This window comes from Pleurodeles waltl, chromosome 12, assembly GCF_031143425.1.
Source record: "Pleurodeles waltl isolate 20211129_DDA chromosome 12, aPleWal1.hap1.20221129, whole genome shotgun sequence".
NCBI classification, from domain to species: domain Eukaryota; kingdom Metazoa; phylum Chordata; class Amphibia; order Caudata; family Salamandridae; genus Pleurodeles; species Pleurodeles waltl.
The window spans coordinates 32,279,195-32,307,151 of record NC_090451.1 but is presented as its reverse complement, the minus strand read 5'-3'; the positions used below and the strand labels follow the sequence as shown (position 1 = coordinate 32,307,151).

The 27,957-nt window shown below is 46.6% G+C and overlaps 1 protein-coding gene across 4 annotated transcripts in view; it reads left to right on the top strand.

Annotated features, from left to right (window-relative positions):
* The window catches only part of LOC138268247 (spindlin-W-like), a 29,381-nt gene extending 11,940 nt beyond the window's left edge, over positions 1–17,441 (top strand). For all 4 annotated transcript variants that reach the window (XM_069217727.1, XM_069217729.1, XM_069217730.1 and 1 more), the window contains exons 4-5: positions 179–412; positions 13,047–17,441. In XM_069217727.1, coding sequence (XP_069073828.1) covers positions 179–412; positions 13,047–13,261 — 449 coding nt within the window. In that variant the 3' untranslated portion in view covers positions 13,262–17,441. The remainder of the gene's footprint in view (positions 1–178; positions 413–13,046) is intronic.
* Positions 17,442–27,957: the final 10,516 nt, after the last annotated feature.

Genomic DNA, 27,957 nt, shown 5'->3' with positions numbered 1-27,957 from the left:
TACTGAAAAGTTTAATTTTTCTTCATCGCCATCTTTACCAGAGCATAACCTGCACATTCCCCCGCAGCATGTGGGACATGTCTGTGAAGCTCTTGCGCACATACTCCATAGTCGCAAACCATCGAATATGTATTCAAAATGTAGTAACCTAAATCCTTCCTTATCACCTTTAATCTAGTTCACTCCACCCCAGAGGAGAACAGCAAAGCAGAAGAGCTGGTTGGGAAGGCAGTGGAGCACGTCTTCGAGAAGGATGATGGCAATAACGTGCAGTGGCGCGGGATGGTGCTGTCTCGTGCCCCAATCATGAGCACCTGGCACTACATCACCTATGAGAAGGATCCCATCCTATACATGTACCACCTCCTTGACGACTACGCGGAAGGTGACCTGCGAATCCTGTCTGACCAAGGTAATGGGAGCAGCACAAAGGAGGTGTCTAGTTCTTTTTCTTATTCCAGCCTCTGATGTCCTCACGAAGGTGGTGTTTGAGTGAGACTTTGCATCCTCAGTGCCACCTCTTGCGGATGCTTTGCTGCAGAGAGGGTGAGCTGAGGGTGTGTCCTAACCATACATTATTTGATCTTTTTGAGCACTAAATGGTACTATTGATGCCGATGACACAGTTTATTGCTGAGTTATCAGCAAATCCTGACCACCATGCGCTGCTCTCTGTTCAGGATTGCTTTGCAATCTAGCAACTACCTGATGCTAACACTGCTCAGGTTTCAGTGTGTTTGTAGTGTTTTAGTTAGTGTCTGAGCTTGTTTTAAGTAATTGTGTTGATATAGATTTGATCATTTCAGGGCTGGGCCTCCAACCAACGTTCTGTTGCTGCTTGTCAGCCATTTTTTCTGAAGGAATTAATCGTGTTTCCTTTCTCTCTTTTCCTGTTTTCAGATTTTGTTTTCTATCTTGTGTATTCTCCCTGTAATTCTTCCGGCATTTTTACTTTCTTCCCCTCTGTCTATGTTTTTAAATTACGCAATTTGTCCTGGTGGATTTGTAGACATTTCAGCGTTGGACAAACACCGGCACACTGAGGGCATGGATGCGAGTTGTTTTTAGCTGGAGCATAGCAGCGCGCAAGCACTGCTTTACTGATGTGGTGTTATCTATTTGGGCCTTTAACTACGCCCACCTTACACCCATCACTATTGCTCGTTCATGGGCTTGCCCTTCAAAAATCCTTTATCATTGATAAGTGCTTTACGTTTGTCACTGCTTGAGGCAGTTTGGTTATGCCTTGGACATTGACCCTATTACATGGCTAATTGCACTTTTGCTGATAGGTTTGACTGCAAGCGAACTTCTTTTTCCTTTTGTGTGTCTCCTTTACGCTCATGCCGTGTTGCTTTGAATCAGCTCACTTATGTGAAACTGTATTACTTTTCATTTTCAATTTATGTGGCAATAAAAGTCGGGTTAGAAGTTTACAACGCTGATAGCTCTAACTCGAGCAAATACAAGACTCATTGCATTTCAAATGCTTGTTTTCATTTTGGGCTGGGGAGCTGCTCCCCCGTGACCCCTGCTGCCCCTCCCCACTGTGCCCACAGACATTTTGTTGCCATCAACTGCAGTGCTATTTATTTAAGCCCTGTAGTCCTGGCATCAAAATGTTCTTTGGTATAATAAGTACAGGCCAAAATTTGCATATCGTATTGGTGGCCCCCCCTTTCCCCTGAAACGTTAAATCTCCCTTTTAGATGTTATCTTGATTCAGGTGTTTGAGGAGGAACTGACCGAATTACTGACTTTCAATAGCTTCTATGTTAAATCGAACATTAATACATACATTTTTTCAAACAGCTGGTGCACCTAAAACAGTGGCGTAGCGTGGGGGGTGCAGGGGGGGCCGGGCGCAACATCTGGGGGGGGGGGGGGCGCACTCGCGAGTGCTAAAATCCACGGGTTAGGGGGCGCAAATTACTTGCCTTGCCCCGGGTGCTGACAACCCACGCTAAACCACTGACCTAAAAGGCTTGATTGCATAAATTCCGTAATTTTCCTGTAGTGTACTGTATCCCCGGGGAGTATTTTAGCTAGGTAAAAAGGCCGCATGGGATCAGAAGTCAGTAGCTAAAGGTTTAGATGTCAAAACCTCTTTCCCTCCCCATGCTCTACCCTCCCCCAAACAGATAATCTATTGTGGGTCCTTTGTCTGTGAGTGATTATCAGGTGGAAGTAGAACACTCATGTTAGAGTCTTTGAACTGCAACCCAAAATACAGATTGTAGCTTCTACTTTTCTCCATGGTTGTCCTCAATTCCTGGCTTTGATGCCCCTTTGGGCCCATTCAAGCCCTTGGGTCTCACAAACACTGCTGTGTTGAGTTCTTGATGAGATCTCCATCTCGTCTATTGAGGAGAAACTTTAAGATACTTAACTGATGATTGAAGCCACAACAAAAAGTCAAGTAGGTGCTTTCCCAAAAGCAAAATCGATGACCAACTGTCTTGCAGGTATGGGTCTTAGAACCCGATTAGCATATGGAATCACATGGGTATTGGAACCCATATGGAATATGGTAACTTATTATCATGGTGACTGGGCTTTGATTGTGTTAGAAACCAATTTTCCATTAGCAGGCCCGGGGTGAGAGGACCTGTACTGAAGCCTTCTTTGTCTGTCTTAACCTCCATTAAATCTGTACCATATATAGTTTTTTAAAACAATCTGCAACCAAGACACCGTTCTTGGCAAATTCCACGTGTTGTGGGGTGTCTGCTCTCAGTTCTTCCAGAGAGGGATTGCAGATGTGCGTGTGTAATGTATATGCCAGCAACACCACATTATTATGGTCTGGCTTTTTGATGGTGTTTCTTTGTACATCTGCTAATCTCGTCAGCCAGATAGACAGAAAGCTAACAAAATATTAATGTGTAAACTTAATTCATGCCCTTCTCGAATCAGTTGATCGAAGAATCTGTAAACTAGGTAAAACCGGATGTGGTTCATAGTTCTTTTTTCCGTTTGGTCTTAGAGCTATTGTGCATCCATCTTCTCATTTTTTCTTTCTCTTTTGGAAGGCAGTGGGTGTGCGCTGCATGAGTGCCCATTTATTAGCCAGAGGCCGAGCCATAATGAATCTGAAATCCTCATCTGTCCACTTTTGTGGGTAGAGGAGGAACTTCAGATTCACTAGTTATTTTTTTTTCTTACATTTGTTCCATTTTCCTCACTAGTTCTCCAAGTCCCACTTCTGAAGTAGTGTTCTTTCGGTTTGCTCTTTTAGCCTACATTTGACTAATTTCAGAATCTCTTGATTGCTCAGGAAGGACTATTTAAGTGCAATCTTGGTACTCCTTCATGGCTACTTTCCTTGAATTCATAAAAAGTCTGTCTGCAAACCTGTGGCCTTAAAAAATGTGGTGGGAAAGAAAATGTTACTTACCCAGTGGCATATAGTGCTGTTGATTCACATACTCTGCATGCTCCTGCCATCTAGTGTTGGGTTTGGAGTGTTGCAAGTTGTTTTTCTTTGAAGAAGCATTTTCGAGTCACAGTATTGAGTTACTCCTCCTTCTCAGTGATACTGCGCATGGGTATCGACTACTTTGTTAGATTGTTTTACTGCAGGTGAGTGAGAAAAGGAGTGCAGAGGAAGTATATAGAGAGAGAGCTGTCCATGCAAATGCAACTATATATGTACACTATATACAAGTATAAGGTAACTGTAATGGCCACAGGCATCCGGGGAGGAGGCAGGGTGCATGTGAATCTACAGCACTACATGCCACAAACCATGGGTAATTAACATTTTCCATTCAATAGCATTTGTGGCTATAGATACACATGCTCTGCATAGAATATAAAGCAAGTCCCGCCATGAAAGCCTTGGCTAGCCTTTGGGAGTTGCAGTTGACCTGAAAAGTGTTCTTAGTACTGCTTGGCCTACATTATTAGCTTGCAGGCGTGCAAATACACCTACATAAGTGTTTTATAAATGTATGTGGTGTAGACCATGTAGCTGCCTTACAAATGTCAGCTATGGGTACATTTCCAAGGAAAGCCATAGTGAATCCCTTCTTTCTGGTAGAATGTGCTCTAGGAGTAACCAGAAATTGTCTTTTTGCTTTAGTATAATAAGTATGAATACATTTTACTATCCACCTAGCTGTGCTGTTCTTGGATATTTGATTGTCTTTAGGAAGTAATGAGACGGCTACTAAGAGCTGTTTAGTCTTCATAAAGTCTTTAGTTCTGTCATTGTAGAACATTAATACACGTTTAACGTCTAAAGTGTGAAAGGCTCTTTTCGGCAACTGAGTCTGGTTGCGGAAAAAAAGACAGGTAACTTAATGAATTGATTAATATGAAATTAAGAGACCACCTTAGGGAGGAATTTCGGATTAGTGCGAAGAACCACCTGGTCCCTATGAATATGGAAGAATGGTTCTTCCAGTTTTAATGCCTCTAGCTCACTAACACAGCTGAGAGATGTGATAGCAAAAAAAAAAAAGCCCCCTTCCACAAGAGATACATGAGTAGAGTGGCTCAAAAGAAGGAGGACCCAGGAGCCTGGTAAGGACAATATTGAGATTCCACGATGGTGCAGGGGGCACTCTTAGTGGAATGACCCTTTTAAGGACTTCCATGAATGCTTCAATTTCTGGAATCCTAAAGAGAGATGAATGTTGTCTGTTTTGTAAGTATGCAGCTGTGGCTGCGAGATGTAAGCGAATGGAGGTATAAGCTAAATTAGCTTTTTGTAGATGAAGTAAGTTGCAGAAAATGATTTGAATAGTAGCTTTAATAGGATTAATGTGGTTGGGTTGACAGTAGCAAACAAAGCATTTCCACTTTGCAGCATAACATGATCTTGTAGTGGGTTTACATGCTTCTTTTAGTATCTCCATGCATTCTCCAGGCAAATCTAAGTTACCAAACTCTATGACATCAGGAGCCAAATGCAAGGTTGAGAGATTTGGGGTCTCTGTGCCTGACCTTTGTTTTGAGTGAGAAGGTCCGGCCTGTTGGGAAGCTTCTCGTGGGGGACTACTGAGAGGTCCAGTAGTGTGGTGAACCAGGGCTGGCGTGTCCACGTGGGAGCTACAAGGATCATGCTGAGAGAGGTTTGTCTGATCCATCAAACTAGAAATGGAATGAGAGGGAGAGGTGGAAAAGCGTAGACAAATATCCCTGACCAGTTCATCTATCGAGCGTTGCCCTTGGATAGAAGATGTGGGTACCTGGAGGTGAAGTTTTGGCATTTTATGTTTTCTGCTGTGGCGAAAAGATCTATTTGAGGTGTGCACCATTTCTGGAAGCATTTTTGAAGGACTTCTGGATGGAATTCTCATTTGTGGACCTGTTGCTGTGTCCTGCTGAGAAGGTCTGCAAAGTTGTTGTCCATTCATGGGACATACTCTGTGTTAGACTTTTCATCCTTGGCATGGTCTCCCTTAATTTTTTGCATCTGTTCCCCAGGTTGTTGATCTGTGCTGGACTCTGATTTTGCTGTTTTTTGTTACTCTGGGCACTTTACCACTGCTAACCAGTGCTAAAGTGAAAGTGCTCCTGTTCAAAATGTGTATGTAATTGGCTTGTCCATGATAGTAAAGTGCACTAGAGGTGCCCAGGGCCTATAAATCAAATGCTACTAGTGGGCCTGCAGCACTGGCTGTGCCACCCACATAAATAGCTCTGAAATCATGTCTGAGACGTGCCACTGCAGTGTCTGTGTGTGCAGTTTTAACTGTAAACTTGACTTGGCAAGGGTACCCACTTGCCAGGCTTAAACCTTCCCTTTTCCTACATGTAAGACTCCCCTAAGGTAGGCCCTAGGTAGCCCCAAGGGCAGGGTGCAGTGTATGGTTAAGGTAGGACATATACTAATGTGTTTTCTATGTCCTGACAGTGAAATATTGCTAAATTCGTTTTTCACTGTTGCAAGGCTTGTCCCTCTCGTAGGTTAACATGGGGGCTACCTTTAAATCTGATTAAAGTGTAGATTCCCTTTGGGAGCGGATGGACATGTGGAGTTTGGGGTCTCTGAGCTCACAATTAAAAAAATACATATGTTAGTGAAGTTGATTTTAAGATTGTCTGTTTGAAAATGCCACTTTTAGAAAGTGAGCATTTTCTTGCTTATACCATTTCTGTGACTCTGCCTGTTTGTGGTTTCCCTGCCTGGGTCAGTTTGACAGTTGGGCTGTTCACACCTCTCCTCTAGACAGTGACACAAAGGGGGCTGGGGTGTAGCCTGCATATCCTGATGAGCCATCTGTGCTAGGAGGGAGGGGAGGAGTGGTCACTCACACCTGAAAGGGCTGTGCCTGCCCTCACACAATGCAGTCTCCAACCCCCTGGTGAGTGTCTGGGGCCGGGCCTGGCCTGGCCTGGGCAAGGCAGGATTTCACATTCAAAAGAGACTTTACTTTGAAGTAGGCCTACTTCAAAGGAGAAATTGGGTATCTTTAGAAACACATCTGGAAACAAGAGGAACCTCTGCCTGGAGGAGAGCTGCCTGCCTGTGACTGTGCTTTGTGGAGCTATCGTGCAGTTGCTGCTTCTGCCAGAGTAAGAGGGCAAAGACTGGACTTTGTGTGCCTTCCATCCTGAGAAGAAATCTCCAATGGGCTTTATTTAGAGCTTTCCCCCTGTTGTTTGACGTCTCAGGGGCAGCAAAGACTTCTCTCTGCCAGCACCTGGAGTCTCTGGAGAGACTCCTACTCTGCCCTGTAGTGCCCATCCAGTTCCTGGGACCCTGAAAGGAGAAGCTGGCAGCCTAAAGAAAAGGAAATCCATGCACAGAGCGCCGTGAGGGGAAAAGATCAGCGCGACTCCGATCTGCGGCTGAAGAAACGACGCGCCGCCGGCACCGCAGCAGAAAATCTACGCTCACCGGAAACGCGGCCGAAGAATCAATGCACGGAGAAGGAGAAACGACACGCAGCAACGCTGACGGAGGCTGGGAGATCGCAACCCGTGCTGCGTGGTTTTCGGATCCTCATGCGGCTGGATTTCTGACTCTAGTACCGCTGGGTGTGTAAAAGGAACGCAAGATCTGCCCGGGCCTGAGAGTGCTGACCAGATCGACGCGTCGCTGTCCTGCAGAGAGAAGAAACGACGCGCCCGACCCAACAAAAGGAGAAACAGCGCAAGGTTTCGCTTGTGAGTGAAATTGACACATCGCAAGCCCTTTTTGATGCACACTCGCCCGTGCGGGGTTATTTTTGACGCACCTAAGCTACTTTTTCACGCTAACAGTGTTAGTGTGTGTTTAAAACTACTTAGACTCTTTTTTTTGCATTTTTATTGATAACTTGACTTGTGTATTGTGGATTTTTTGTCGTTTTGGTCTTGTTTTGTTTAGATAAATATTTCCTATTTTTCTAAACTGGTGTTGTCATTTTGTAGTGTTTTCATTAAGTTACTGTGTGTGTTGGTACAAATACTTTACACATAGCACTCTGAAGTTAAGCCTACTTCTCTGCCAAGCTACCAAGGTGGTAAGCAGGGGTTAGCTGGGGGTGATTCTCTTTTACCCTGACTAGAGTGAGGGTCCTTGCTTGAACAGGGGGTAACCTGACTGTCAACCAAAGACCCATTTCTAACACTCTGCCACTAGGTGAACGTGATGTTGGAGAGCCCATTTCCATACTGTCTGAGAGAGTTGTGACCGTTGAAGTGACTGTGTCCCCTCTTGTTTCTGAAGGTAGTACATTGCTATCCTATTGTCTGTGCGGACTAGGACATTTTTGTGAGAGAGGCGATGAAGAAATGCTTTTAGGGCTAGAAAAACTGCCTGAAGCTCTAGGAAGTCTCGAAGGTGAGCAACCCAGCCTGTGGCGTGAGTAGTCTGTTGTCAGAATGATCTGAGGCACAGGGTCTAGAAAAGGCTGCCCTTTCAATATGTTGGTGGTGTTCCACCATTGTAGAGAGTGGTGAGTATGCTGGTCTAACAACACTAGATCTTCACAGTGACACTGTGATTGAGCCCACTGACGAGACAGACACTGCTGTAGGGCAGTGGTTCCCAACCTGTGGGCCGGGGACCCCTGGGGGTCCGCGAAGCCTCCTCAGGGGGTCCGCGGCTGCTTAAAAAATGTAATAATATTAGGTCCCAGCTATCAGTAATGACTCCTTGGGGGTCCCCGTGTTCCAATAATGATTCAGTGGGGGTCCCCGGGCTCCAGTATTGATAAAATGGGGGTCCACAGAAGTCAAAAGGTTGGGAACCACTGCTGTAGGGGAAACACGTGGAATCTGGCATGGGGAACGATGGCAGTGCTGCAGGCCATCATCCCTAACAGGCGCATCACAATCCTGACTATGTATGATGAGTTCTCTCAAAACTCAAGGGAGGAGAGACTGAAAGTTGTGAACACGAGCTGGATTGGGGTGTGCAATCCCTAATTGTGCATTCAGTAGAGCTCCTAGTTAGGGCTGTATCCGGAGAGATTGAAGGTGGGATTTGAGAAAGTTGAGTGTGAAACCTGAGTTGTGCAGAAGTTCCACTGTCATCTGAGTATGGCATTGTGACAACGTGCTGGTTTTGATGAGCCAGTCTAGGTAAGGGAATGTGCATGTTGTATCTCATGAGATGTGCTGCTACTACTGCTAAGCACTTTGTGAATACCCTGGTAACTGTGGTGACACTTAAAGGAAGAACATTGAATTGCTAGTGTTCTCCCACAGACACAAATCCGAGATATTTGTGTTATACAGGGTGGATGGGTATATGGAAGGTAGGCATCCCTGAGATCTAGGGCGGTCATAAAGTCGCCCTGTTTTAAGGAGCGGGATAACATCTTGAAGAGTGACCATGTGAAAGTGTTCTGAAAGAATGTAGTGGTTTAAGGTCCTTATGTCCAGAATGAAGTCAAACTAGCCTGGCCGAGGAGGTGTGATACCCCGAAACCGGATGCTTGTTTCCAGTCCAGGGAAGATCTGGCCTAGCAGTTTGGGCTGGACTGTTCCCATATGGCTGGGTCTACACTGGAATGGCATGGGTAGCAAAAAAAAACAATGATTTAGGCCCAGATCTCTGTACTGGGGGTGAATGTTTGACATTGTTCAGCATTCTGTCCATCACTTGTCTTTTTTGCAATTATGTCCAGAATGGGCCTGAAAGAGGTGTCTTTTTTTGGAATGAGGAAGTATAGAGAGTATACTCCTGTTCCTTGGTATTGCAGCGGAACTGTCCTGATGGCTCATTTGAGAAGATGGGATTGTACCTCTTGTTTGAGAAGGTGTTCTTGAAGGAGCCTGTGAGAGCAAGGGGGAATGTTTGGAGGAGTGGCAATGAGCTCCAGACACTAATCATGTTGGATAATGGAGAGGACCCACTGGTCTGAAGTAATGTCGACCCACTGTGTGCGGAAATTTTGAAGGCGTCCCCCACAGGTGTGCCGTAGGTAGTCACTGTTTCGATGTTGAGGTGTGGGTGGTGGCGCTCTCACCTCTACCGCTTGTGTTGTTACCTCTATAGGTGCCTTGTGAGAAGGAACCTGGAAGGCTGTCTGACCGGAGATGGGAGGCCTCTGGAGTTGTTGGTTTGTAACTACCTCTGAATGTGGGGAGAGGAAAAGTACTTATTTGGGTGGGGGACTGTAAAACACCCATGGCCTTTGTGGATTCTGTGTCTTTTTTCAGCTTCTCAAGGGTGGAGTCCGCTTGAGGGCCGAAAAGATGCTCCTTATCAAAGGGCATGTTTAGTACCACTTGCTGTACCTCAGGTTAAAACCTGAGCATCTAGGGATGCTAGTATTGCCCTGATTACGTACAGGTAATCACCATTACGCTTAGTCCTACTAGTCGTTGACCCAGTACTGACGTCATGTGGTACAGCAACTAATAGTAGGACTTCCTTAAATCCCAAGCCCACAAAAGCCTGCCCCGGGAGAGTGGGACGAAAACAAGACCGGGTCGAGGACGCATAGGACAGAGAGTAATGGGGCTTACTGGTAAGTAATCTGCGTCCCTCATCCTCAACCCATCCTGTCATCATGAGGCATACCAAAGCAAAAACCAGAAGAAGGCCTTTGTGTATGCCGGGAAGGAAAGAAGCGCACACCACACAGCCAAGTGACTGCAGTGAGTTAAATGAAGATACAAACGAGTCAGAGTGAAGGGTTCCTGGCAGCAGCCCACAGAACTCTTTTGTAAAGTTAAGTATTAACCTTTTACATGGAAAAGGTGTAACTTGACTTGCCTGAAGATTTTTTGTGTGCCCAAGTTCTTCTTATATTTACTGCTTCATTCTGCCCTAGATACTTCTGGCTTAACGTTGGTATTAAATATGCTCCAACACCATTAGGCAGGACTGTATAGTTCAAGCATCAAGACATATTTGTGGTCTCTGGTGCTGTGATCCAGGGCCTAAAGTCTGCACGTTGGTGTTTTTCTGGATTCTGTAGCACAGTGGTTCCCAACCTGTGGGCCGGGGACCCTTGGGGGTCCGCGAAGCCTTCTCAGGGGGTCCGCGACTGCTTAGAAAATGTTATAATATTAGGTTCCAACTATCAGTAATGACTCAGTGGGGGTCCCCAGATTCCAATAATGTTTCAGTGGGGGTCCCCGGGCTCCAGTACTGATAAATGGGGGTCCACAGAAGTCAAAAGGTTGGGAACAACTGCTGTAGCACATGCATCTTCATTGGATTCGTAAGTGACCTCCACGTCCTCCTGTACGTCCTTCCTGCTCTTCGTAAGTAGCGAGGACAAGTGGTTACTTCTCAAAAACGCTTCGCTTTTAACATTTCTGACAGAATTGAGAACTTTGTATAGGTTTGAGAAATTGTTGCTTATTTTATAGCTTTCCAGGAAATGAAACCCCTGCTGCTGTTTTCCGTTTGCTGGTAATAAACATTATCTACTGGTGCCACTGTTGTATTTAGTTGCACTTTAACAGTTCTGAGATTTGTTGCTTTGTGCACAAGTACTTTGCCAGCTTAACAACACTGGAGCTATAAATCTAATTGTTATTACTGACTCAAATTATATCGTGTTATACAATTTCTTGTAACGCTGATCCCTGTAAACATCTCTGAGTGATGGAAAGCAGTAGGACCCCACTAATCACAGCAGAGCAAAACTGGTTAGTCAGTCGGACCGGAATTATTTCCCCCTAACAAGCATTTCTCCAGCATTGGATCTTTCATAGATTCACATGCTGGAATAATTCCCCGTTGTAAGACTGGGACCCCCTGTTTTTTTCAACAGCAGTACATGCTTAACCTATACCATACCATAGTAAACCAACAGGCATGCGCCGTTGTCAGACTGGGACCCCCTAAATATATGGTTGCACTACATTTCTTTGTGCTATTCTATTTATATGTTGTTATGCTCTCTAGGGGCTAATTATATGATTACATGACCATGTTTCTTACTCATATATTTCTATTGTGGTGTCCTCTAGGGGCCTGTTCTGATCATTATAGTCCACATAGTACAATATTTGCTGCACTCGCTTGTCCCATATGCTTTGCAAGGCATTCTTTTACAAAACATTTTTGCTCATAACTCAGCCTGCGATGGCCCTAGGACAATGGGACCACCATTAAAACGTTCACCGTGACCTGCTCTTTCTGTCTAGATCATCTCTGGGTCCTCACGCTAGGTTAGTGTGAACCCCAGAAAAATAACCCTCCCTCCATGTGGTGTCTTTTTTTAATCTCTCTCAGGGCTGGAACGTTAGTTTTACAGCTGAGAGTAGTTTGTATTTTAAGGGTCTTGTTTTTAGTATCATTGCAGTAGGCCTGCTACCACTGAAAATGTATAATGCACTACCCCCTCCAAGGGCTAAATATATGGTTACACTGCAATACTTAGTTGTTTTCTTTTTATTTTGTTATGTCCTTTAGGAGCTAGCTATATGGTAACATGACCATGTTTCTTACAAATGCTATTTTCATTGTGGTGTCCTCTATGGACTGCTCTGAGCAATACAGTCTAATGCCAAACGTTTATTTCTGATAAAGGGTTCTATGATATGACCATCATTCAGGCCATCGTAACATCCTTATTACACTGATTGGTTGAACACTTGATATGTTTGGGTGACCCTCCTCGTTTATTTCTCTTGTTACTCCTCTGTGGCTGTCTTGTTTTGGGAATTCTGTTAGCCACCCAGCAACTCTGGCAGTGGGGTGGTGAAAGTGGTATTCTATTGGAATCAGCATGGCAGATTTAAAATTAGGATGCTAAATGGCAACGTTTTCAGTTTTGGCAGCAGTTAGAGGAAGCTGGTAAATGGAAGTGCTTTAGTTATATGCAGGGCCACTGGAATTATGTGGCAGGAAAAGACCTAATTATGAGGAAGAGTTGACCAGTTTATGTGGCAAAAAAGTCCAGTTATGAATTTACAACGCCAATAGCTGTAATTCGAGCAAATGTGAGACCTATTGCATTGTAAATGCTTGTTAAACTTCTTTTTTTGCATTTCTGCAACATTTTCAGACAGTAACATCATGATGTATGGCCTACCATCTGAATCTTAGTCGGGTACTCAGGGGGTCGTTTGTCATGTGCCTTCTGTGTACTTATCGGTCTATCCAAGAGTGTAGCAGCCAGATACCTCCCGTTTAAAGTTTTTACTGTGAAAGTTTGGCATAGTTCACAGTCATCTGTCTTATGATCAGGACGTAGGCAGTATAGACACTTCTCATGTGGATCTTCAGCATAGATTTTCTTTTTACCATATGACACATGTCCCAAAAATAAATTTCTTGAATATTGCCTCTGCCATAATTACAAATCTCATTATTGTATCTGTATCCAATAAAACTGGTTATATAATAACCAAAATATATCAATAATTACTACTCATATGGTTCTTTCGAAGCATATTTAAGCCGGAATGTCTACAGCTATCTATGCCTTATTCGGTGGTGTGTGTTCGTGGTATTGTGAAGATTAGCATTGTTTTTTTTTTTTTAAACGTATGTGTTGCTGCTTTCCAGAAACTCCTTCCAAGAATAAAAAAAACATGGAGTGTGCAAATAATCAGTGGTGTTCTAAACCCCGTTAAAATAAAAGCATCGTTGTCCTTATGGGGGCTTTCTGTTATTTATCTTAGTTTTTTTTCTTTTTCAGAGAACAAGTTTCTGCTGCCCCCAGACCGGGGGTCTTCTGATGTGGAGGAGGAAGAGGAGAGTCTGGCTGGCAAGCCAGTGGAGTACGTCAATGAGAAAGGAGTGAAAAAGACTGGAATGTTTATCTATCAGGTCCCAGCCAAGCCCACCGTGTACTTCATCAAATTCAATGATGACTTTCACATCTATGTCTATGACCTGGTGAAAACTTACTGAAAAGAGGAGGACTGAGAGGGCACAATGTGTAAAGGCTGGTAGCTTGAAATTCATAGAGCTGGGCTAAGAAAAGACAGACCTCACCCCAGTCCAATGAGGGGCTTCTCCGCAGTTGGGGGATAGTAGATTATTGTTTACCATTTGAGCTCCTTTTTTCAAATTTCTTTTGAGGCAAAAGTCTCCGTTCAATAACCCATTTGAGCTGGGGGGTTTTCCAATTTCTGTTGAACCATACATCTGTATTTAAGTCCCATTTGAGCTCCTTGTTTTAAATTTGTTTTGGGACATAAGTCTGCTTTTTAGTCCTCCTGTCCCGAAGAGACAGTAACATTTGGTTAAACTGCAGGTAAACGTTTTGGATGCTTGTGCTCTGGAGTTTTGGGGGTAGATTCCGTGGCTGCTTGCGCTATTCACACTGACTCGGATGTGTTTGCTCTAAAAACAGTCAATATGCAGAAGCTGAAACAAGTCTTCGATGGCTGAAGCCTGTGATCCTTATCCCCATACATGAAAAAAAGCTTGCAGAACTGCTTTGAGAGTAACTTCCAGTTTATTCTGAGATCTTGTTTGAGATGTCTCTGTTTTGCATGTCGCAACAGGAATAAACAGTGTTGGTGGTTGGGATGGCAGGTGGTTCTGGTCACTTCCATCCACCCTCAACAGGACACTGACTTTAACAAACTTAAATCGGGTTCCTGCCACAATCGCAAACAGAAACAGCTTTGGTGTATGTGTTCCTCCACAGTCAATAGTCTGCAGAGGCCTTAAACTGTGAATCAAGGCTTCAGGAAATGGGGCGCCTGGTAAATGGGAGAAAAAAAGCATATTCTTTCAATGACTACTTGAGTCCCTGTCAAACAACGAGGTGTGTGCGCGCGTGCACGCGTGCATGCGTTACTCAAGCAGATGGGTCAGTGTCAGCGACACTGACCATTTGTTAGTGCTGCTTACAGGATCCACACAAGATTATGTCTTAGCAGGGCTGGCCGCCAGGTCACTTGGCCAGCTTTGGACCTTCCGTCTCCCTTATTCTGTACTGCACAGCTCTAATGCTGCAGTAGAGCTACTATGTGGATGTTCACATGTTTGTTTGTATTAGTCTTCATGCAGGTAAGTGATGCAGCCGCTTAGTTTTGGGGGATGTAGTAGCATCATTCCATTGATTCTTCTTCAGCAAACATTTAAAGCTAACCTAACACACACAAAACCCTACCTGTTATCACTGTGAATCGGCTGTTGTTGGCGTGCCAGACCGTTCTGTAAAAATGCTTACCGCCTGCCAGTGTTCCAGAAAGATATGAGAACCACTGGTGGTCTCCACAGCAGCCAGTGTTAAAACCTTGTTCCTTAGGTTACATTGTTTTATTCAAAACGATTGTGATTTAGCATTTAAAGCAAAATAGCAACTCTGTTGAAGGTAAACTTTATTGAGCCGAGGCCATGCTTGTTTTACACAATTTCAATAGGAAAAAACCATAGAAAAGATTTGTTACTTCACCCTCCACGCAGATCACAACCAAAGTAAAGATACAGAAAATGCAGCAGGAACATTAAACTGCCCTCTCCCAGATCGCGGCGTTGTGACTCTCAGCCCTGTGCATGTAAACTAATATCGCAAGAAATGGGAAGTACTTTCGAGCACAGTTTCTTTGTGTGGGTGAGTGAAAGTCTGTCTTTTTCAGCTGGGTAGTCCATTGGAGACAGACACTTGAGGTTTGCAACCACCTTCACCTGCTTGTAACACAAGGAACGGGCTGGCTTGTACGGGGAGGGCGGTCTCACTGATGACACGGGGGTAGGCACAGGATGTAGAATGGGTTTAATTTCATAGTGTTATCCAGCAATTAGTAGTACTGTAGTTTTCTACATGCCCATAATCAGTTCACAAATGCACGGCTATGCCACAAAGCATTAGATTTCATCTCTTCCTCTCACCTTCGATACACGGTTGACTGCGCAAGCGGTGTCGGAAGATCTCGCTATACAAATCTGATGCATTTGTTCCTAGCCAAAACCACCATTAACAGGTGCTCTAGGAAATTAGGCTAGAAAATCCTGTTTCTTTTTGGAAAAGCACTTGTTTAAGTTCACCCCAGTAGTAATGAACCAGTTTTGTCTGGGAAAGGCACGAGTTCATTCCCATAGCAATGATCATCTTGTGTCTGGACGGCCTCAGAATTGTTGTTTCTGCTGCGTCCTCTCCTAGATTTGTTACAAAGTTAACTCTTAACTGATCACCTTTTAACTTTCACTTGAGTTGGATACACAAAAGGGCTTTTTGTGTGCTGTTACTTGTCACTCCACCTGTGTTTGAGTTTCTAGACTTGGAGCTGCACAGAGAGATTTCGCACCCCTGCTAGGAGTTGTCACTGGTTAATAACCTGAGCGCATTTCTGAGCAGACAGTTCTGGTGCCTGCAGTTACTTGAACTTCGCTTACAGTCTACGGTCGAACTTCCAACTGCCAGTTTGTGAATGTACCCACCCCCGTTTCTGAAGGTCTATGAAAATACTGTGCTCCAAGGCTTTATTTCTTAAAATAGCCAATGAAAGTTGGACATATTTCTCGGAGACTAGTATGTGGCCCTTCTAACCAGGCTGTTCTCTGCTTTGAGTGAATAGGAAAGTGTGGAACCTGCTAGCTGCGAAGCTATCCTTGGTTATATTAATGGCTCAATAGTAGGTATTAAAATCTGTTGAGGGCTCAGTGTGTGGAAAGGTGTTTTTATTTGTGCAGAGTTGTCAGTAACTTGAGTGAATTCACGCTTCATAGCAAAGCACATCCCAGCATTGAAAAGGCAAATTAGCATTCTTTCCTGTGTACTCTCAACATTCCGTGACTTGCCCATGGTCAAATTACTGATGAAAATAGTGTTATTTTTGCAAGGAGACTTGAGGTTCCAGGCTCATGCACTGGTGTTTTCTTATAGAAGACATTTCAAGGCTCCTTGTGATGGAGCCCAAAGAGAGGTGAACTTTAAAATATTGTAGAATGCACTTTAAACTGAAACTGGACTCTGATTCTGCAAGGGTCAAACTGGTGTCATATTTTTTTACCGAATTGTTTCCCTCTTTGCTGCTGCACCTCAGCCTTCTTGAAGACAATGACTGGGGAAATTGCAGATTAATTTCTTAGCCCCAAACACATGAACTCCCTCCCAAGGCTTCTCTAAAAGGGTGGGTCAAATCAGATTTGTGTCCACAGTGTGTTTTGGGGATTAGTTGGCACGAGTTCTGAGGTAGCCCTTGGCAGCACTTTGGTCAGCTTCACCACAAAGTTTGGTTTGTTCTGAAGTGTGCGTTTGTAATCTTTGCTTCCAAGTCTGGAGAAGCACATGATTTGATTAAGACCCGTGCCCTCTTTCCCGAGTTTGTGCATTTCCTATTCCCTGCATACGTCTGGAGTCCCCTTTTTTTGTGACCACACTATGCAGTTTTTCTTCTTCTAATCCTTGCCTCACAAACCAGAGAAGCACCCGGTTTGCCTGCCTTTTGCCTCAGATTTGTCTGAGCGTAGAGATGCTTGCTGTAATCATACCAAGCACAGCTCCAGTTTGGATTCTAGAGAGTTAGTTAATGGTGCCTTGTGAATAGCTTGCATTGTACAACTAGTCCTACTCCAGCTTCGGTGCATCATTCGAGAGATGCATGGGTATGCGCTTTTACCAGTCAATGGAGCCACTGGTTATGAAGCCTGTGAATGACGTCACTGTCAGGCGACCTGAAGCTCTTCCTCGCCTCGGTCCAAGTGCACAATATGCTTTTTTTCCCCTGAGGATGCTCAGGACGGTACTAGGTCTTCATTCTGGCTATCTTGTCCTAACTATACTCACTGCCAGAGAGTGGCTGGCTGGTCCTCTCAGTCACTGCTGTGGATAGAAGCTTTGCAAACAAAACCTTAGAGATGCGAGTGTGGGGAAGAAGGTACAGCATTGGAAGTATCCGCCTGCGTCTTGTTTCTGGGGTGCTGCCATCTCTGCAGCGGTGCTGAATGGAGAGAAGCTCGAGCTCTGTTCGCTCTGACCTGGCAATTTACATGGCTTTTTACGCACAAGCGCAGTTGTTTTCCCATGTGGTTGGTGCAAGTATTGCATCGCAGTTAAAGTTCTCTTGAAATATGTTAATGCGTTGTTAGATCAGCTAAGACTTGCAATTAAAAAACGCATTTTTGTTTCCTAAAAGTGGGCTTTGTGGTTTTTATTTCGTTGAGTGGAGTTATTGAATGGTGAGCGCCTGTGTGGTGATGAGTACCATTGGAGCGAGGGACATATCTGACTTCCTTGTGGAGTTCTACAAAGGATCATTACCACCGTCTCCTTGGGTGCTACCGCACCCGAGCCCCATCCGAGCACTGGGACTTTACGTGTTGCAGTTCGTGCATCTCTTAATCCTGCCCTTCAGCCTATGCTGCTTCTCATGTATGGACTCTGTGCTGTTCTTAGGGCCCTACTCTGTCCTGCCTCATTTCCAGTTCGATTCCGGAATGGTGTGTAGGGTCCATCAGTTTACCTCTATCCCGGCTTATGAACCTTCTCAAGAGCAGAATGAGGGTCTGGTATGCAGATCTCCCAAGGTACGTAAACTTCTCTGCACCCATCCATGCTCTTATGTCCACGACCAACCCCACTTTCTTAACCAGAATCCTCATAACAAGGTCACTTTGCACCATTATTCCTACTACTAGCTCTCTTGTTGCTGCCGCACAGAGGTTAGTGGGACCACACAAGTGCGTAAATGTGCCACTTTCCAGACAATTGAAGCAATTGTTTTTCCTCAGATGATACTTTTGCCCACTGTTAAAGAGGAATTGCTTACTTTTTCTCTTCCCATTTCCCTTTTAAGCAGGAGACTTCTTCATTCTAAATGTATCTGGAATTGAGACCCCTGCAGTAGAGTTCAGGTTTATAATGGAGAGCTTTTGTGATACTAATCAGGGGACGGAGTACTCCCAGGCAGTATTTTATGGGTTCATTATGTAGTGCAGAATATTCACCCTGAAGTGCCTCTTGGTACTGTAGTATTCAGAGTTTGTGTGGGAATCCTAGAGAGACTCCTGATAAAACCTGGTTCTACTGATTTAACACAAAGCAAGGTCTTGATTTTCTTTCTGAAGAAATGATCTGACACACTTTCAGGGGAATGGAGTACTCTCAACTCGGAGATGATTTGCGACGTCTATCTAGCTAATCTAAACTTGCAACGACCAGCAGATAGAGGATGAACAAAGGTTAAGACACAAATGTGCCCTAGTTATGGCGAGGAAAAAGAAGGCTGGAGTTTCGATTCAGGTAGCGTTTTGCAGAGCATCATTTTCCTCAAGAAACCAGTGAAATTAGTGGATCTGGACAGAAATGGAATCGTAGGTCATAAGCCCAAAGAGCATGAGAGCAGTTGTATTCCTAATATATTCACTTACTTGCTGGGAAGTCACAAGTAAACAGAAGTATAAAGCTTGATGCTTGAATGTATTAATACATTCAGTATTCGAATGTTATGGACAGAGTATAGGAGTGAGAAAAGGAGAATGTTATGAAATGTTTGAGGTAAAATCAAAATCATACAGCCAGATGAATTTTGATTTGTTTTTATCAACTGTGTCATTTACGCGGTTGTCGCTCAGCAAAGGCTCCATCTTGGACGGATTTATCTGATGGCACATTTCATTCATCCACCAGGGAGAGGTCTTCTGTGTGTGAATTAGCCTGATTACCCGGCAAATCCTGCAATAGCTGTGTGGGGTGTACATAAACCAAGAAGTGAAACCCTACTTATTGCGGAAGCTGCGCCAACAGCGTTAACCAAGACTGATTTGCTGTTTGAAAGGAATTTCCAGATTGGTTGGAAGGAGATGGGCCTCAGCTCACCAAACGTGGGGGACCTTGCAATAGCCCAGCACAAAGCTGCTTAACTGAGGACCTGCAGGAGTCAGTCGTGGAGGGCCAACCACTTTGGAGCCGAAGCAGACTATGCCACCCCTTGAGATAATTAAACTTGTTGCACATCAACATCAAGGAAAGCTCGCTATCGCTGAGGGGCGAATGCTTTGCCGGTGACCCCTCCCGTGTGAGAGCCATCTAATTACCATCAATAGGTAGAGGAGATTGCTCTCTTGAGAAACGTGCCATTGGAAGCCCTGGTCCCTGCCTAGGTACGGGACACCCCCCAATGAAAGGTAGGCACATCTGCCCCTTAGGGTGGTGGGACAGCAAGTCGGACCAACCACATTTGAATTTGCAGCAACTACTGAAGCCAAATCGCTGCACTCCAAGTATTGTTAGTGTGGCTTTACCTTTAACCGTATCATTCAAAGTCAACTGTTTTATTGTGCTTGGCACCTAGGCACTACATAATACTCTTAAGGTAGGACGCCGGGCAAATGTTATTGAGACGTCTGGTTTTCACTGTTTATCTCAGTTTTATGTTCTGTTTATCTTGCTTATGTATTAGGGATCCACAAATTAAAAATGTAAAGAACCCTTACAGAAGCCATTTACGATAAAAACTTTGACGAGTAGCACAATTGTTTGTGCCTAATAAAATACTTCTCCTTTCCAAAATAAAACACTGACTACACCTCGTTCTGGTTAGCAGGTGTTGTGTAAAATGTATTTTGAGTGTGTGTCTCCCCCCCCACCGGACCCTTCTCTGCCTCATTATCCGGAGAGTTACGTGTTAAATGAGAATAACTGGTTATCCCGTTTGGGGTTCAATAATACTATGGCCCAAGAATACGAATGATTAACCGATTAACAACTCCAGCTGATGAAACTGGAGCCTCCTCAGTAACCCTTACTGCCCTGGGAAACACAACCTCCTTAGTCTGGGAGGCTCTGGGCAGATTTGCCTGTCTCTGCAACTGAGAGAGAAAAACAGTTTCTCAGTCTTGTGGCTTTTTGCTTTCTAGCTCTAATATCCAGCCGGACATTGGCTGAGAATAGGTCATCACATGCGTCGGGAGGAGTACAGCTACCCGTGCTGCTCCAGAGAATTAGACCTGCTACTGCCACCTTGGATCACTGCTTGCCACCCAATCTCTGCTTGCTTCGGAAGAAGATTTGTAAAACATTTTCCTAAACAGATTAGTCTAGCGGTTTTACCTGCATGCTTCCATGAACTCACAGATGGCACGTTCCAGCATTTCATCCTTCTACTCACCTCCAAATAAATTTACATACTGGTCCATTTTTCAAAACAAAAATGAGAATGATAACTGTACAGCTTACACTTTCGGTGGGCTACAGATACTGTTACTATTATTATAAGCAGTGGTGGCTTACCCTTATAGGCATCGGAGATCTTCCCAACTACAGGATGTGAATTTACATGATGGATGGCACAGGAACATAGAGCTGCCGGTGCCAGCCATCACACACACTGTCCATGGTTGGTAATGATCCAGGCTTGGCATCAGTGGTCCAAAAAGCATAGGTGCTATCTCATTTCTGATGCAATACAGCATCACCCATAAAGGTAGCTCCAGGCACAGGAGTTAAGTTGTGAAATTCCTAGGGCTGTCTTGATCAGGCTGTTACTCCACCACAGGGTAGGTATGGGTCAACTGGACAAAAAGAGTTACTGGAAACAGGATGAAATGAGAAAGGAAGAGTAGGGAGACACAATGAGATGGTTAGAGAGAGAATACTAACAGATCCAGAGTAAGAGGGACAAGCAAGGGTTAAAGATAAAATAGAGGGGGAGAGAGAAAGATGAGGAGTAAGGTGTAAAACAGTAAGATAGCTTGGGCTAAGGTATAAAATATATAAAGATAGCCGGAGCCTGCCCAGTCTTACATTTTTCCACGGTGATTAAACTGAAGCCATGAATGCAAAGTCCTCAGAATGTGTTGGTAGGAAGAAGCAACAGGATTACTTGACGGCAGTCTGGGATGGACTACTTTGCAGCTGGGAGCATGTTGGTCCATTTTCCGTCTGCCATTCTTTCAGAGCCAATTGGCTGCTGCTGGTTGACTGGGTCTTCCTTGGGTTGTATTATAGGTTAGCTTCAGATAGAAGTGGAGAGCTCAGGACACCCTTAGGTGGCAGGGGCTATGTGGCCTCACTTCCATCCCTCCTCCCCGAGCTGGGATATAAATACATACTGACTCGGGCCGGTGACGTTTCTGTCAACAATGGGCTCAGTTGACTGAGTAAAGCTCTGTCACCTCACTCCATCCATTAGCGCCCCAGAGCTGTAAATGTAGGTCAACACTGGGATCACTGGCGACAGCAGAGCGGGTGAGATGCTAGCACCCGGGGGGACCGTTGTCATTTCAAAAGTACTGATCTCAGAGGCATGAGAGCCATCCACCCTGAAATCACATCGAGGCAGGCCTGTCTGCAGCTCTTTGTATTTGCCTGCGACAGCCTAACTTTGCTGGTGTGCAAGCATTGAACTCGAAATCGGGTGACTTGAGAGCTATGATTTTAGACCGAACAAAGGTTTCTCCAAGGATACAGACTTCTGCATTGCATTTGTCGGCTAGCTCCAATATGAGGACCATCCTCCAATATAAGGACCTTCCGTCCCTAAGCCAGTGCCAGAGGTGGCTCTGCCTCTGAAGTTCTCTGTGCCAGGGGCTGGGCATCTCAGGCAGGTTCTGCCACTGGAGATGCCAGTGCTGATATCAAAGGCCAGGTGCTAAAGATGGGTTCAGTGTTGGCTAGGGCAGCCAGGCAGGGACCACCACCCTCATCAGGGTGAGGGAGTTACACACCCAAGATAACCCCTGCTCATCCCCTTGTTAGCGTGGCATGAGCAGTCAGGCTTATCCCAGAGGCAATGTGTAAAGCATTTGCACAACATAATAAATACACCACAAAGGAAACACAACAAGTTATATAAAAATAAACTATATTGTGCAAAACACCATTGGACCAAAAATGACATGCATCAGTAATACCCTGCTACACAAACAGTTGTCAGAACATCATGTAGGTTACTAGTACTCTGCGACAATAAGCAGTAGTCAGCTAAACATATAGGTTACTGGTATTATGCAACACAAGCAGTAGTCAGGTTGTCATTATGACAGAAAATGAACAAGTCAGAATAAACATATTATCAAGAGGGCCAAGACATTATCATGAATGTTTATTCAAGGAAACATTCTCATCTGCATGTGTCTGGAAACAAAACAATATATTTCAGAATTACCCCTCAGCAGGAGGCAGCAGATTCAGAGTCCCCCACCCATCAGACTAAACCCGGCACATGAATTATAGTACATAACTCCCCAAAAACAACATTGTATTGGATCCTAACTTGCAAGCCCCTCTGAGCACAGGGAGCACTGTGCTCCTATCAGTGGGGTTACGATAATTGGAAATGCAGGAGTGAGGGTTCAGCCGTAGAGTACAGGTAGGCCTGTGCTCCTTGCGGGTAATTTACGGTAATGGAAGACCTCATGACCATGCGTAGAAGAGCGCAAAAACATTGGCACTCCTATCAGAGTTATTGCGGTAATGTGTCTATGGGAGGTGGCTGGTTCCTGAGAATAATTCCAGAGCAGGGGCCTCGGATGAGGTCTCAGCCGGCAAAATCAACCTCCATGCACCTGGGTTCCCCAGGTATGCCCCAACACAGAGGAAGAGCGTGTCCCCACTATGGATGGAGGCGGGGAGACCTCCTTTGGTCCCTGATGTGCTGGCTGTAAGGGTACGAGGCAACTTCGTGGGTGGTTTCACGCCCGCTCCCCCGCGATTCTATGAGTGGAGTTAGCGCTGGGGTAGTGATCTCCCACTCTGCTTTCTCCCAGTGGATCGGACAATGCAGTGTCTTGCCCTGGCTGGAGAGGGTGGCGCAGAAGAAATCCCAGAGCGTACAGAGGACCTGCGCTCATCCTGTCATAAGGGCCACGCACCAGTCACAGCACCCAGTGCACGCACACCCATTCTAACTTCTCCTCATAAGGGGGCACGCACCAGTCCCCAGGCACCAAATGGGGCGCTCACCATGCACAACTCGAAGAGGCAGGGAGCAGTGACCCGCGCATCTCACGTGCTGGGCTCCTCAGAGAACAATGGGGAGGGGGGACACAGCTAAGCAGGTAGCAATAATGGTGGTTTCTTCCGACAGCAGCCCTCTAGTGAACAGGGGCCCTGGAGCAGCTGACAGCAGGTCAACAAGTAGAAAAGCGATCCTGATGAGTCCTTTGCACCACCCAACAGACACCAAGCAGCAAGATAAACAAAAGGGCAGTCCAGATGAGTCATTTGTGCAGTCCATCAGCTCCTCAGGCAAAGGTTTGGTCCCAGTTCCAAAAGAGCTCTTAAAGAAATGTGGGGGACAACCCCCTGCACTTACACTCGTTTTGTGCAGCTTCTACAAAAAGAGGTTCTAAGCAGCACTAACCGGTTCAAGGAATGTCCCCATTCTCCTCCACCATTGGCTCCAGACATCAGCAAGGGGTAAACAAGCTGTTTCTGTGAGGCCAGGGCACAGCCTTTGCAGATGCATGTGTGCCCCACCTCTACCTCTCCCAGCCCAGGAAGCCCATTCACTATGCTGATGCACTCTTGTGACGCCTCCACCCTCCCTGTGTACAAGCTGTCTGAAACGTATGCACAAAGTGCAGCTGTCACTCTGCCCAGCCGTGGACTGGAGTCAAGCTGCAAAACACCAGAGTCATAAGCACAGACAAATGCCCACTTTCTAAAAGTGGTATTTCTAAAGTGGGAATAAAAAAATCCACCTACACCAGTAAGTAGCATTTCTCACTTCTATTCCAACCACACCAAATATGCCTACGCCACCCCTCATAGATTAGACACCACTTAGACATATGTTAGGGCATTTTCCAATGCAATCCTATGAGGGAGGCAGCACTCACAGTGAGAAGTAAGTAAGGTGTTTGTCACTGCCATATGTGCTACCTTTTATATACACAGTACCCTTCCCATAGGGCTAGCTAGGGCCTACCTAAGGGGCGACTTAGGTGTAGCAAAAAGGGAGTTTAGGCCTTGGCAAGTAGTGCGACTTGCCAAGTCTTGGTGGCAGTAACCTGCAGACGCAGGCCCTGCAGTGGCAGGCCTGAGACTGGTTTGAAAGGTGACTTCTGTGGGTGGCACAAGCTGCGCTGTAGACCCACTAGTAGCATTCAATTTACAGGCCCTGGGTATAGGGATACCAATGTGCAAGGGACTTATACATAAATTAAATAAATGTGCCCATCAGGTGTACACCAATCATACCAAGTTTAGAAGGGACAACTCATGCACTTTAGTACTGATCAGCAGTGGTAAAGTGCTCAGAGTCCTAACGTCAACAAAAAGGGGTCAGAAAAAATAGGAGGAGGAAGGCATAAAGTTTGAGGATGGCCCTGTAAAAAAGGACAGGTCTAACACCAGGTCACTCGGGGATCCTCGCCCCTGGCGCTCACTCAACCCTGCCAGGTTTCCCAGGTTCATGCATAATGTGCTGCTCCAGTACAGAGCTTTTCTTTGACTTCTGGCAATTTTAGTTTTGTTTAGCCCATTGTTAAAGAAGATTACAAATCAGAGAATTCAAAGGAAAAAACATGGACTGGAGCAGCACATCACTCATGAACCGGGGGATCTTGGCAGCTATGCTCACTATGCCGGCAGCTGGTCTCCCAGAGGTCACTCTGTATGTGTGGCTCACTGTGCTGGTACCAGGTTTCTTGTGGTCAACCTACCCCTAGAACACCTTATTTCCAGGGTAAGATAAGGGGCCTTCCAGAACTCACTCTGCCCACGGAATGTCCTGTACCAAAGGATGGGTCTTCCAGAGGTTCCTGTCTACTTGGCGGTCCCTGTGCTTCTGCCAGGTCTCTCAGTGGCCAATCTACCGCTGGAGCCTCTTATACCTGATAGGAAGGGAGTTCCCAGAGGTCACTCTGCCTCCAAAGTGCCAGGTGCTATCTCTGCCAGATGTCGCTCCGTACCTTGTGGTTCCTATGCCAGAGGCAGTCCTGCCCAGGTTCCCAGATCCATATGTGATGTGCTACTCCAGAACTGTTTTTTTTCTTTGGGGAATTCTGGGGCTTGTAATCTTGCTTTTCCCATTATAAAACAAGATTATTGGAACAAAATCTGGACTTGAGCAGCACATCACGCAGGGACCTGAGAAACTTGGCAGCGATGGCTCTGCTCCTAGGGCACCCTGGGCCGGGCCTCCAGAGACGGCTCTGCTCCTAGGGCAACGGTACTCAAAGTACGGCCCGCGGACCGCCAACGGCCCCACGGACCTAGCTTGGCGGCCCGCGAGACGCACACCAAACGCCATATCATAATGGCAGCAGTATGTAAACATAGAGGAGGGCCGCGGGAGCATGCTCCCGCGGCCCTCCTCTATGTTTACATATGGCGGCCATTGTTTATGGCATTGCCCTGACGATCCTGGAAGCCAAAGCCCCATAAAAGTCAGCGCTTGCAGCTAACTTTTACGGGGCTTTGGTCGTCTGCTTCCTGTCACCGGCTCCACGTCTGTTGCCCGCCTGCCTGCCTGCTGTTCCACATTTGTGGCATCTTTACAGTGCTTTGAGTCAGGTAAGGCTCTTTGGTTATTTATTTATTTGTTTTTAATGTAGTGTGTGTTACTGGGGTAGGCGTGAGAGCAGATTGCGCTGTGTGTGTGCGCTGTGTGTGTGTGTGTTACTGGGGTAGGGGTGAGAGCAGATGGCGCTGTGTGCAGATGGCGCAGTGTGTGTTACTGAGGTAGGGGTGAGAGCAGATGGCGCTGTGTGTGTTACTGAGGTAGGGGTGAGAGCAGATGGCGCTGTGTGCAGATGGCGCAGTGTGTGTTACTGAGGTAGGGGTGAGAGCAGATGGCGCTGTGTGTGTTACTGGGGTAGGGGTGAGAGCAGATGGTGCTGTGTGCAGATGGCGCTGTGTGTGTTACTGGGGTAGGGGTGGGAGCAGATGGCGCTGTAAGCAGATGGCGCTGTGTGCAGATGGCGCTGTGTGTGTTAATGAGGTAGGGGTGAGAGCAGATGGCGCTGTGTGTGTTACTGGGGTAGGGGTGACTGCTGATGGCGCTGTGTGCAGATGGCGCTGTGTGTGTTACTGGGGTAGGGGAGAGTGCTGATGGCGCTGTGTGTGTTACTGGGGTAGGGGTGAGAGCAGATGGCGCTGTGTGCAGATGGCGCTGTGTGTGTTACTGGGGTAGGGGTGGGAGCAGATGGCGCTGTAAGCAGATGGCGCTGTGTGCAGATGGCGCTGTGTGTGTTAATGAGGTAGGGGTGAGAGCAGATGGCGCTGTGTGTGTTACTGGGGTAGGGGTGAGAGCAGATGGCGCTGTGTGCAGATGGCGCTGTGTGTGTTACTGGGGTAGGGGTGGGAGCAGATGGCGCTGTAAGCAGATGGCGCTGTGTGCAGATGGCGCTGTGTGTGTTAATGAGGTAGGGGTGAGAGCAGATGGCGCTGTGTGTGTTACTGGGGTAGGGGTGAGTGCTGATGGCGCTGTGTGCAGATGGCGCTGTGTGTGTTACTGGGGTAGGGGTGGGAGCAGATGGCGCTGTAAGCAGATGGCGCTGTGTGTGTTAATGAGGTAGGGGTGAGAGCAGATGGCGCTGTGTGTGTTACTGGGGTAGGGGAGAGTGCTGATGGCGCTGTGTGTGTTACTGGGGTAGGGGTGAGAGCAGATGGCGCTGTGTGTGTTACTGGGGTAGGGGTGGGAGCAGATGGCGCTGTAAGCAGATGGCGCTGTGTGTGTTAATGAGGTAGGGGTGAGAGCAGATGGCGCTGTGTGTGTTACTGGGGTAGGGGAGAGTGCTGATGGCGCTGTGTGTGTTACTGGGGTAGGGGTGAGAGCAGATGGCGCTGTGTGCAGATGGCGCTGTGTGTGTTACTGGGGTAGGGGTGGGAGCAGATGGCGCTGTAAGCAGATGGCGCTGTGTGTGTTACTGAGGTAGGGGTGAGAGCAGATGGCGCTGTGTGTGTTACTGGGGTAGGGGTGGGAGCAGATGGCGCTGTAAGCAGATGGCGCTGTGTGCAGATGGCGCTGTGTGTGTTAATGAGGTAGGGGTGAGAGCAGATGGCGCTGTGTGTGTTACTGGGGTAGGGGTGGGAGCAGATGGCGCTGTGTGCAGATGGCGCTGTGTGTGTTACTGGGGTAGGGGTGAGAGCAGATGGCGCTGTGTGCAGATGGCGCTGTGTGTGTTACTGGGGTAGGGGTGAGAGCAGATGGCGCTGTGTGTGTTACAATGTTTTGAAAAAGGGGGTGGGGTGGTTGTGCCCCCTCTAAGCCGCGCCCCCCCCTGTCATTTCAGTACGGCCCTCGGCCCACAAACCATACTGCAATTTTGGCCCCCGAGAAAAAGTTTGTGAGTACCCATGTCCTAGGGCACCCTGGGCCGGGCCTCCAGAGACGGCTCCGCTCCTAGGGCACCCTGGGCCGGGCCTCCAGAGACGGCTCCGCTCCTAGCGCACCCTGGGCCGGGCCTCCAGAGACAGCTCTGCCCGTGGGACTCAGTGTGCCAAAGCCGGGGTCTCTGTGTCTCCCACAGATCAGTTTGCCCGGTGCTCTCTATGTCGATGCCAGATCTCCCCCTTACTAAAGGCCCGGAGGGATCGTCCTATCCCTGCCCCACCCGGTAGCGCGGATCTCGACACCTATTCACCCCTCAGAACCTGCCGGTCCGTGTTCCCTGTGCGGCGGAACAACCACTTCCGGAGCATCCGGCGACCTCTTCCGGGTCACCGGCGCGCACGGTTAAGTCTAGCGTCAACAATGTGTTGC